The sequence below is a fragment of the Brachycentrus maculatus genome, unplaced genomic scaffold (genome assembly GCF_059751285.1).
Source record: "Brachycentrus maculatus isolate JH-2025_06_01 unplaced genomic scaffold, ASM5975128v1 h1tg000559l, whole genome shotgun sequence".
In the NCBI taxonomy this organism is placed as follows: Eukaryota; Metazoa; Arthropoda; class Insecta; order Trichoptera; family Brachycentridae; genus Brachycentrus; species Brachycentrus maculatus.
This window is the reverse complement of record NW_028281302.1, coordinates 984,910-998,103: the sequence shown is the minus strand read 5'-3', so window position 1 is coordinate 998,103 and position 13,194 is coordinate 984,910. Positions and strand designations below refer to the sequence as shown.

The following is a 13,194-nucleotide window of genomic DNA, read 5'->3' as shown; positions in this document are numbered from 1 at the left end:
GTTCAAGTAGCTCCGTTCTACGGTACAGGACATATTCATCTGTGCACCCTTTCACTCGTGATGCATTGGAAATTGCCAACAAGAGGATTTCCCCCCCATTGCACCGGGCAGACATTATTGTGTGCCGGGGAAAATTCCATTCAGGGGGCGATGAACATTAAATGGCGTGCTCTGCGTACGCCGCCCGCTTTGTGTTTGCTCAGTTCAACGCTAGGTCCGTAAGGACTGTGTACTTTGACTGGGGAAACAGAGATGTTCAATAAACTAAACTGCACACAGCAAACATACAATTGTAATAAACCAAGTGTATCCCTCTCCGACACAAATTGTGAAAAATAAGTTTATCAAAATATTAAGAATGGAATTATAATATTTATTGATTCGGCATTTACTTTGTGGAATATGTTGATTATTTAAAAAAAAAATTAACACTTGTATAATACCTCTTGTACTTCATTACTAGTTTCGAAAACTAGTTTTTTTCATCGACAGGTCATTAATTAAACTGTTTTACCAATCACCTGTCGATGAAAACAATGCAGTTTTTGAAACTAATGTGTAATGAAATAAAACTCTATATTATAAAAGTGATTATTATTATTATTAAAAAGAATCAAATTTGCATGTGTTATAAAAGTAAAATCCTTTATTTTTTCATTTTACTTTTCAGAATTTCAGAAAGCCCTCATAATGTGGCTTAATTGTGTTTAACGGTATAAATATTCAGATTTTTATTCTTGTTTACTTTTTGAGACTTAATATTACACATAATTACTTTTACTTTTCCCAAAATAAGATTCTTTTTGCATATACTAAAATACATACTACATTCCTGTCACACAAAACGTTCCGTTACTTGAAATATATACTACATTCCCGTCACACAAAACGTTCCGTCACCTGAAATACAGACTACATTCCTGTCACACAAATCGTTCCGTTACTTGAAATATATATTACATTCCCGTCACACAAAACGTTCCATCACCTGAAATATATACTACATTCCTGTCACACAAAACGTTCCGTTACTTGAAATATATACTACATTCCCGTCACACAAAACGTTCCGTCACCTGAAATACATTCCTAGCACACAAAGCGTTTCCGTCACATGAAATCATAGTTTATTGAAATATTTTAATTTTATAGTTGCCAACTATAGCAAATGTGAATATGTATAATTCAGTGTATGGCACTGTTACCACCACTTAACACATTGTTTGCGGGACACGCTTAAAAGCTTATTTTACATACATTTTTACGAGAGATGCTTATAAGCATTCTATTTGCTTACTTTTGGTAAAGCGAGATGCCAAAAAACATAGCACAGATCGGAACTGAGTTTGCGATTACATGTGATCAGTATACGACCCTAATTATTTTGCTAATTAAGGTCAGGATTGATGAAAAAACCACCCGAAAACGATGTGTTAATAAGATGTCTGAAACCCTGTAATCACCTAGACTTCCATATTTCCATCTTCTCCATCTATATTGAGTATCAACAAAAATCTTAAAAATGATCAGTGGAGCTTACCAGTGGTGTTAGATGTCTCATAGATGTCGCTAGAGATATGTATACATTTCTATGATTTGGCATCTTTGTCATATTTTTCTATGGACATTAACCTTCAAAAATATACAAATTACATTCTGCCAAAATAATAGTGTCATAGTTGTTTACCTAAGTGAATATGTCGAGTTTCGTTCCAAGTAAATCGCATTTTCGGCATTCGTTGCTTATTTTATTTCATCAAAAGAAAAAAGCAGTTGAAGCTCATCGGTTGCTGGTAGAAACTTATGGTGAACATGCTCCATTGATTAGAACATAAGAGACATGGTTTCGTCAATTTAAAAGTGGAGATTTCGATTTAACAGACAATGAGCATCCTGGTGCAACGAAAAAGTTCGAAGACGAGGAATTGCAGGCGTTATTGGATGAAGACCCAACCCAATCGCAACAACAATTGGCCCAAACACTTAATGTGACCCGAGGAGCAATTTGCCAACGTTTAAAAGCCATGGGAAAGATCCAAAAGTATGGAAAATGAGTACAACACACCAAATGAACGAGAGACAAATCGAAAATCGCACCGCCCCACGCACCGCCTCATACAGCTAAAGTGGTGAAGAACACTCTCAAAGCATTGAATTGGGAAATATTATCGCACCCGCCGTACTCTCCAGACCTTGCCCGGTCCGACTATCACCTTTTCGCATCGATGGGACACTCACTCGCAGAGCAGCGCTTCGCCAATTTTGAAAAAGTCGAAAAATGGCTTGTCGAATGGTTTGCCTCGAAAGAGAAATTTTTTTTTGGAATGGTATCCATGATTTGCCTCAAAGATGGGCAAAATGTATAGAATCCGATGGTCAATACTTTGAATAAAAAAATTGAGATTCCCTTGAGAATTAAGCGTTTTCTTTATTGAAAAAACCGGCAAACTTCAACTAACACCCCTGGTAGGAGGTAGTGCCCTTACCTGGCTCTGTGCTGCTGTTCCGGCTGACAAAGGATCTGCAGGCTGACTCTGCCGTCCCGGGAGTGGGGCGCCAGGGGGGAGCTAAGCGTGGGCGGGGAGGAGGGGACCCGCCGCCCCATGCGCCCCCCCAGAGCCGCGGGGAGCTTGCCGCCCGTGAGCCTCCTAAAAATAATACCAAAATAATATAAACTACTACTATTACAACACTCCTTATCATTCATCGCTCACTTTGTGTAATACCACTTCAAAGTGAACGATGAATGATAAGGAGAATGTTATATTACCATACCTCAAAGTTGACAATGCTTTCAATATATAAAATATACTACTAATACTACCATCATGCTGTTTCCCTGCTAGGCTAGGCAAATAGGGTGGAGTGTCACATTCTTCTCAATAAGATTTTTCATGCGTAGCCTTCCCAGATGAAAGGGAAACAAACTTAAATCAACTTCAGTACATCGGATAATAATAAATATCAGTTTTGCCCTCAAAAGCCTTAACTTTTTTTAAATGATAAATATTTGTGTTTTTAATTATATATACACAAATTATTTCATGCTAGTTTCGTGGGTCTAAGCGTTATTCAAAATAGGTATTAAGTTGTGGTAGAACTGGTTCGAACCCAGAAACTCCGAGTCCGCCGCGCTAACCACGGGGCCACAATGTGACTAATATCAATATGAATCAAAATACAATTTATTATTATTCTCATTTATTGTCCGCCTCCGTAGTGTAATGGTCAGCACGCTCGGCTACCGTTCTTGAGGTCCCGGGTTCGATTCCCAAGGGGGGTAAAATATATAGAAGTGATTTTTTCACTGTCATATTTATTCAATATTATCCTGGACTGGTACCTGAAGCGGAGGGCTGATCACCTTTCCTTCATGTGTAAACGATCAAGATAACACTGCGTTTATAAGACGCAGTGCCCTATGCACCATTGGGGTGCGGATAAGGGTTTTATTATTATTATTATTCTAACCATTAGAATTTTTTGATGATTTGAGAATGTAAGTGGTCCACATCTCCAAGTTAATTTGAACCATGAAATGAGAGTGCTAGTTTGGATCACATACCGCTCACTCCTTTCAAGAACGTCATAAATAAAAAAACTTGATTATTCAGGAGAACGCTTTTGAAGTTTAAAAATATTATAAAACGTATTAAAAATAAATATCAAGCCACATATTGAACTTTTAACTGTGCAACAGATCTTTTTAGGTAAAACCTGAAGGTTTTTTCTCTACTACTACTACTAATAGTAGTAGAGAGAAAAGAAAAAAAAAGGTTTTTTTCTCCATTTCAAAAATATTTAGTATTCAAAAAAAATATTAAACAATACCTTTTCTTCAAAATGCAAAAACAACACTTTCTGCCCTGTAGCGGGTAAATATTAAGTTAAAAATATGCCGCTTTTGCTGGGATATAGTACATTTTCTGGGCATTCCGAAAACATGCACAACTGAAAATTATCGATTTTTGATTTATGACGTTCTTGAAAGGAGTAAGGGATATGAGAAGCATGATAAAAAAGTTCAAATTACTAAAACACAGAATGCAAATATTAGATAATGATATGCCATGAAAATATGCCATGCACCAAACTATCATATATATTCAAGCCGATGACATTGAAAAATGAACAACTTTTCAGAACCTAGAACCTTAAGAAAAATAATAAATTTAATAAAGTAATCTATTAATTTTACGAAAAATTAATTGAGTACTTTGGAAGTAAAAGGTCGGATGTCAGGTTAGATTTTATTTTTTAAGTACATATTTGTATTCTATTTGCTTACTTTTAGATTTTTTTGGAGAGCCCGAGATGCCAAAAAACATAGCACAGATCGGAATTGGGTTTGCGATTACATGTGATTAGTATACGACCCTAATTATATTTTGCTAATTAAGATCAGGATTGATGAAAAATTATAAATATTTATTTAAAATCCTTTTTAAAAAATCATTTTAAAAATATGCATACGATGACATTGGATTGATTATTAAAAGGTTGTGATTTTAAAAATTACACAGATGATAATAAAACATGCCGTTTCAAGTCAAAATGTACAGTATGTATAAAATGATTCTATTTTCATTCCGGAGCCAGTTTAACAAATAATATTTTTTTATATAAATTTTACTTGATAAATATCACTATTTCTTCAAATCTATGGAGACACGTGTTTCGATACATTTAGCGTCATTATCAAACACAGTATGTGACGCTTAGTCTAAATTTTGGAGTTGTGGCCTTGGGACGTTGAACGATGAGTATCTGATTTGTGAACAAGTATTTAGACACACTCAATATGTTGTGGATAAAAATAACTGGTCAAATTATAAACGACAGAAAAAATTCTAAATCATGTTTTAAGCGGTTTCCCAGTATGTAAAAATAATCCATGGATCGTATCTTGCACACAAATTAAAGGGTCTCTGCTGAATAAAAGCTTTTCTCAATCCAACATAGATGGCTGTTGTGAACTCATATGTACTGTTTAATAGATTTATATTATCCACTGACACTTCGTGATGGAATTGCATTTTAATATATTATTAGATTAAAACCAATATTTTTAGCTTTTCCACTTTATTTTTATTTGACCAGCGACCGGGTTTCGTCGTTACCGACATCATCAGACTGGTGATGTCGGTAACGACGAAACCCGTTCGCTGGTCAAATAAAAATAAAGTGGAAAAGCTAAAAATATTGGTTTTAATCTAATAATATATCATATGTACTGTATCCTGAGATTGATCAATATATCTAGGAGTTCCGAAAATTTGAGTAGTGCGGTTGTCAATCATGGGTAGAATGGTGAATGGTGTCAATCATGGGTAGTGTGTAAAGTAATCACTAAACCAGCCTATAATAAGTCTTGTAAACACCCAGACTTTCATATTCTTCTGCATCTCTGATGAAATGTCAAAATGTAAAAAATTAAAAAAAAAAAAAAAACAATATTTGTTATTGACGAGAGACCTTTTACCTCCAAGGTAGCCGATTGTTTTCATTAATATTGGAAACGTAAACGTACATGGATGGAGCAGCCGAGAGTTTGGGCTGCGACGCGATAGCTGTCTCCGTAAAACTGAAATTATCGATAGCGTCGTCCGAATCAAATTTAATTTCTGTCTTACGACGTTTAGCTTCCGCGTTCTCGTTCCCGTTCCAGGATGTCTCTGATGGCTCTAAGGACCTGCGAAGGTGCAAACCACAAGCATGAGAACAGGAGGCCTATACGGGCATCATTCCGGGCCGGGAGGAATCATTATGCCCAACACTACACAACACCGCCAGTGCAATACATTGTATTATAGAAATTATCAGATTATTTTATAAATATGAATATTTCAATATTGACAAATTGGAAATCAGGAGACAAATTGCAGACTTAATGTATCTTTATAATATAATCCATGGTAACATTGATTCAGCATTTTGTGTCGAGAAGATAGCAATGAATGTTCCCTCTCGGCGGTTAAGGAGGCACAACACATTTTCTCTCCCAGTATATAACAATAATATGGCACACTTTAACTCCATTTCTAGGATGCTAAGATTGTATAATAATTTGGAAAATACTGATAATGTGACCATCGACATATTTAATGATGGCACGGAGAAATACAAGAGGACTATTACCGGATTGGTGAAATCAATTTGAAATTGATTTGGTGGAGTCTTGAATTTTGTACCTTATGTAGCGTAGTTTAAGTTCACTTTTAATTTTTACTTCTAATTTTTATTTATATTTTTCTTACTTCATTACTTTTAATTGTTATTACCCTTTTTTTTACAACCAAATTACTATTCTTTATATATGTGTTTAACCTGCACCTTTATTGTTTCTGTAAGCTTGTTGTGTTCTCATCTAATTGATGAAAAACATCAAAACTATTTGTATTGCACTGTATTTCGTTTATTGTAATATGTTTTTCATTGTTTGTGAACCGTAAATAAGTAAAATACAATAAAATATTTCTACAATATAGACAGCAATCAAGTAACTGAGAAGCGAAACTCAAGAATAAATAGGGACTTTTGATTTTAAGAGTTATTAATATCCGCAAAGTTTATATTTTTAGAGACTTGTCTGCAGGCAGGATATTGAGGATAGGGAAGGTAAATGTGAAACAAAAAACAGTCAGTTGAAAAGAAATATTTTTTAAATTTATTTTGCAATTGGCAGAAATCGAATCCTGATGCTAATGTTTGCGGAGGAGCGTCTATGCAACTACGCCACGGCGCCTAACAATAAAGGTTAGTACGAAATTTAACACTTTTTTTTTTTCTCAATTATATTTATAATTTGCTATGGTAAAAAAGCAACGTTGCACAGTGGAGGTTAGGTTACACCATACCCTTCATTAATCATTAAAAAATTCTTTCGACCTTTATCGACACCCAATGGCGCAGAGGGCACTGGACCAAATTGAGCAATGTTAAATTGATTGTTAATTATACAAAGAGAAGATATGTATTTAATATTACCAAGAAATGGTATTTCTTGGTAATATTAAATATACATTTTTATTTTGTATATAAATAAATAAATATTATTTTGAAAAAAGTAAAACAATTATTTTGACTCCATTGGGAATCGAACCCGGGACCTCATGCTTTTTTCAAGTAAGTATAGGCTATAAAGCATGGTAGTTAAATACTCTAACCACTACACTTTCGAGGCGGATAATATAAGCATGGAAAATAAGTAAGAATCGTTTATCTTCTTAAACATCCTACAGAAAAATCAAAGCTATTTTTCAAGAAGCTTGCCACAATGGCACTCAAATAATTTCTTATTAGGAAATCACAAAATATTTTATTCTATACTCATTATTAGTAAAATTATCATTATTATTATTAATAAATCAATCATATAATACTTTTGCGGTAATATCCTACTATTAGAACTTCATAAATGTTGGGTAAGTAACATGATATAAAGTGAAAGCTATTGAGAAGCGTAAGAGAGTACTTATAAAATGTTGTTAGTACATGAGAAAATAAAGCTTTGGATGGAAGAGTACTGGACAACCACAAAAAAAGCTTGATTGAAGGAGAGATTTACATATATCTGGGTAATAAAACTAAGAGGTTAGGTGGATAACCGAGAGATATTAACCGTTTTAATGCTGAAATTTTTTCTTATATGTATACTAAAATTGCTGAAACTTTTTTTTTGCAAAGAGGTTCATTTAAAATTTATTGGACATTGTAAGGGCGAATAAAATAAGTTTTTGCAAAAAAATGTATTTCTATTTTTCAGTCAAAATTACTCAAAATTTAGTTCAATTTGTTTATATTTTTACGTAATATTATTGATGAATCGGAATCCCCCAGCTTGAACATCAAAATATGCATCGACGGCCGCACTTTTGGCAAATTATACTAGAATCGATATATCGATACTCAGCCCTCTAACGGTTAAAATTCAAATGGCCTCCACTTGTATAAACACCAACAGTTTTTTAAAAAATAATATTTATTAGTTGCTTGAGAAAATTCTCCTTGCCTATTATGAACACCAAAAGTTTAAATTATATATTTTTTTTTAAAATAGGACCATCTCCATAAACTAAACAAATTAATGCATCCGCAAAGCTGTATCCAGAACACAGGAAGGTTTCCACACAGTCAACCCGAAAAAATTTAAATTAATCTAAATGGCTAACGTCATAATAAAAAAAAGCAAACAAAAAAATTACATACCAAACCAATATACTGATGATTAATAATAAAAAAAGATGATTCTTAATTACACAAAAAAAATAGTTCTGATAAAATTTTTAATGTTTAATTACATCAATTGAATTCTGACCCCTATACTTCTAATCAAAATAAACACAGACCAGATAATCAGTTTGGCAGATAAGAGTGGCGCGGTCAAATTCCCAGATGTATTGACTATCACAACAAAAGGAGAAATAATATAAAGCAAAGCATCTCTCCACTTCAAACAATATGTGTGGTAAAGGTAAATGGTTATCTTAATGTGAGCGGATAATTGAAGATATTTGAATATATAGAATTTGGCGAGCGTGCCTTTGCTGTTGCAGGACCGACGGCGTGGAATGCTCTTCCACCAATGGTTAGAAATAGTGAGAGTGAGATGATCTTTAGAAAAAGACTAAAAACACATTTGTTTGCTAAATCATTTCCACCATAATATTTTCCCCAATTCATTCACAGTGAAGCGCCCTTGAGGTATTTTTTTACGAAAATGGCGCTATATAAGTTATCCAATTTTATTATTATTATTATTATTTAAGATAATTTTACTTTATTCTTTTTTAGAGTCACATAATTGCTTGCAGGATACAAAATTATGTTGATACTCTCGATAAGAAAACTCAATGGCATTTTCAAACTGAGGCAGAGAGGACAGACTGCATTCTACTATATATTTCAATAAGATTCCTGACATCTCGGTGCATGAATTCTTGCAAACCAAACTGTATCTGAGAATTACTTTTTTTCTCTCCAAAATACTACATAAATTAGCAAAAATTAAATAAAATTGTGATTAATTAACGCGATACAATGTGAAAAAAACTTTTAGCTATTTAAACGCTTTTATTTTTCAAACATAGGTATTGCAGATAACTGCTAAAATATAAAGAAATTGTGAGAATTTTACGGTAGATATTATTTACATACAACACAGTAATTATATTACGAATCCCTGATTTACTATATTAAAAGATACTTACTAAGGATAATTACTTTTCAAAGTATAACATCATTTATCAAATTTGCAGGAAATTATCTAGTCATAAGAACAGGGGCTTGACATATTGAGTGAGTAGAAAAGCCACAATAGAAAGGATTGAACCCCACCAAGAGAACAACACAATTAGCCACAATAGAAAGGATTAAACCCCACCAAGATAACAACACAATTAGCCACAATAGAAAGGATTAAACTCCACCAAGAGAACAACACAATTAGCCACAATAGAAAGGATTAAACCCCACCAAGAGAACAACACAATTAGCCACAATATAAAGGATTAAACCCCACTAAGAAACAACATAATTAGCCACAGTAGAAAGGATGAAACCCCACCAAGAAACAACACAATTAGCCACAGTAGAAAGGATGAAACCCCACCAAGAAACAACACAATTAGCCACAATAGAAAGAATTAATCAATTCCCTTACTAGCCCGAGTGTGACTCAGGTAAGGAGTTTGTATTGAATTTGACGAGCCCGAGTATTGCTCAGGTAAATTGTATTCAAACTCGTCAATCCTGCTTTGCCAGAGTCAAATATTGACAAATTTGTTTTTATAGAACAATACAATTAGCCACGATAGAAAAAATTAAACCCTACCAAGAGATTAACACAATTACCCCCAGTAGGAAAAGTTAAACCTCACCAAAAAAACAACACAATTAGCCACAATAGATAAACCTCACCAAAAAAACAACATAATTAGCCACAATAGATAAACCTCACCAAAAAAACAACACAATTAGCCACAATAGATAAACCTCACCAAAAAAACAACACAATTAGCCACAATAGATAAACCTCACCAAAAAAACAACACAATCAGCCACAATAGAGAGTAAAACCCTACAAGAGAACAAAGCAAATTTATCTTAATACTTAAATATACAGGAGTAGAACACATAAACCATTAACCGTTAGGATGCAGTTTTATATTTGTTATTCTTCTTATAATTTCAACACACCTACATAAATTAAGACAAAATAAGCATAATGTACCAAACGAAATATTACCTTATCAGCGGAATGTGTTGGTTATGTTATTTTTGGAATGCTTACTGTAAGACAATGCTCTCAACTTAAATAAGATAAAATTATCATCTAATAAAGGGAATTCCTTGATAATTTATTATTTGTTGACACAAAATCTAAATTAGTATTTAATTAAAAAAAGATTATATTCAATAGAGCTGAAAGATAAAAAATATTTTATTTCAAAACTATGCAAGTTATCGTTACATTTTTCATGAAACTGAATTTATAATACATTGATGAGACAACCCCAACATTTATTATTTTATTCATTTTACGTACTGTTAAAAAAAAACTAGAACCAGGCTATTCAATTTTAAAAAGTGAGGTTAATTATTGGGAAAAATCTATTAAATTTTTTCTCCAACAAAAACATTCTCATTCATATTTATACTCTTATAAATTTCTGACTAATTTGACAATTTTATAACATGGCAAGTAAGTGTGCTCATCTGTATTTTTTTATATTTTTAATATATGACTGAGCAAAAATGAATGAAGAATGGTATTTTCCACGTGGGGAAAGTGTTGCAGGTAAAATTTGAGTTTTTTTTTAAAGTTGCATGAAACGGAGTGTTTGTCTTATCACATCAACATTCTGGGATGAGAAATACCTTCAAACGGTGATTGAAAGCCTTAATAAATCACATGCACGATTGGAAATACTATAACGGAAAGCAACGATCGTAGTATTCGCATAATATATGAAGGCGTTGTGTATATGCATCGTGCAGCTTGGTACAAACTAATTCACATTTGTACAAATGAAGTTTGCAGTTACAACTGGTCATGTAAATTCAATATACAGCTAAGGATTTATATAATCAACCCTTGCGCATTTCAGACATATACACATGGAGTGAACACTATGATCGTATTGCATCTTTACAGGTAAATGTATGCAGTGTATTGGAGAGGTCCATGCAAACTATCACAGCGCACGTCTTAATCACAGGTCGTCAACCAGTTCCATACCGCCCTAAAATCTTTGGAAATTTTTCATTCGCAATTTTTGATTTTTGGCATGGCTTCACTAACTTAGTATATTATAACAGTATATATGCGGGATTACCAAACAATAAAAGGACTCAACCGCAATCAGTGCTAAACGCAGCTGGGAGACTAATTTTTGAAATTTCTAAATTCAGTCACATCACCCCACCATTTCACCAACAGCACTAGTTACGCTTTCCCGAATGGGTTGAGTTTAATCTCTGTCTACTCATACATATAAATCAATTCATAATATGGCTCCAGAGTATCTAAAAGAGCTGTGTATTCCACACGAATTCTTTGATAGACTGGATTGAAATATTGCGAATGAAAACACTTTTTTTACCATTTGAGTATTATATTTATTTTCAACAACAATTCAAAAGCTACAGTTGCTTCAACAACGGGTGAATAGTAATACTATTACTATTAATATTAAATTGTAAATAAAAAACAAGTGTTTTATTTTAATCATGTCTGTGGACAGTAAGGAAATTTTTACCATGAAAAATAAGTAAAAGTGGGCGGTAAGCATAAAAAGGTTGACGACCCCTGGTCTTAAAGATGCTTACATCTAGAAAACGACAACCACACAAGCAAATACGAAGTGAGTAGAGAATTCTTGTCTCACCTCATGAGGCCCATTCTGTTGTGGGTCTCCAAGTGGTGGTCGAAGCCGAGACCGCTGTCGTTGCTGCTATCGCAGGCCGAGTCGGGCTGCTGCGGGGGCGGCTGCTTGCCCCTCGCGCCCCCGCCCTTGCCCGGGTGCATGTGCGGGTGGCGCAGCTTGCCCTGCAGGTGGTGCAGCTTGCCGGGGTGTAGCTTGCCCGGGTGCAGCTTGCCGGGATGCAGCTTGCCGGGATGCAGCTTGCCGGGGTGCAGCTTGCCGGGGTGGAGCTTGCCCGGGTGCAGCTTGGAGGGAACGCGCATCACCTTGCGGTGGATCCGAGAGGCCATTGTGGAATTTGTGGACATAGTCATTTTCATAGCTGAAACAAGACAAATGACATTTTTAGTAAACTTTATTAACAGCATGATTTTTTATTTTTTTTAAGTAAAAAAAATCTCTGACAACAATAACTAAATGTCAAGAAAGTATTTATTGTAACTGTAGACAGTTGGTAGAATTCCATACTGAATTGTTGGGTAATATATCCAAAATAAAACAAGGTTTTTGTTGGATTCAATTCTACATTTATTTATGTATATCTTAATACATGACGCGTTTCGTCTTCTTAGGACATTATCAAACACAATGTGTTTGACATTATCAAGCACAAAGTGTTTGACAATGTCCTAAGAAGACGAAACGCGTCACGTATTAAGATATACATAAATAAATGTAGAATTCAATCCAACAAAAACCTTGTTTTATTTTGGATATCAAGGGTTGTTGGGCATCTAGGCATGAGCTGTTGAGACAACCCTTGATGTTGAGTAAGTAACCAGCGCATCGAAAGGGTCGAGATTTTCAAGTACTTGGGAGTGTACGTGACTGAAAATGGCAGCCTTCAAAAGGAACTGGGAGTGCGATTAGGACTCGCTGGGTCCGCATTAAACAGTATGAAGGCTGTCTGGAGATCGGATTTATACTCGGTGAAAACCAAATGCCGCCTATACAATGCCTGCATTGCTCCTGTTCTCTTATACGGCTGTGAAACATGGCACCTTACAAGGGCCCAGAGCAGCCGTGTACTAAGATTTGAGAATAGGTGTTTGCGGAGAATCTTAGGCGTGCGGTGGTTTGACTTTGTGAGCAATGAAGAGATAAGGCGTAGGACGCAGCAAATCTTGGTCACAACTGTCGTCAAGAAAAGGCGATTCAGTTGGCTTGGCCATGTACTCCGCATGCCTCCTGAGAGCCTTAATCAAGCTTGCCTCTTTTACAAGGCATCAGGTTCGCGCCGCCCAGGACGACCACTGCTGACAATTCGTCA

At 34.7% G+C, this 13,194-nt stretch overlaps 1 protein-coding gene across 4 annotated transcripts in view; it reads right to left on the bottom strand.

The window, feature by feature from the left end:
• Positions 1-13,194, bottom strand: part of NFAT (nuclear factor of activated T cells 3) — a 98,284-nt gene that overhangs the window by 18,782 nt on the left and 66,308 nt on the right. For 2 of the 4 annotated variants that reach the window (XM_088273188.1, XM_088273187.1), the window contains exons 2-4: positions 11,889-12,246; positions 5,531-5,692; positions 2,487-2,648 (exon numbers count right to left, since the gene is read on the bottom strand). In XM_088273188.1, coding sequence (XP_088129314.1) covers positions 2,487-2,648; positions 5,531-5,692; positions 11,889-12,246 — 682 coding nt within the window. The remainder of the gene's footprint in view (positions 1-2,486; positions 2,649-5,530; positions 5,693-11,888; positions 12,247-13,194) is intronic. The other 2 variants (XM_088273191.1, XM_088273189.1) reach the window with 1 other exon arrangement.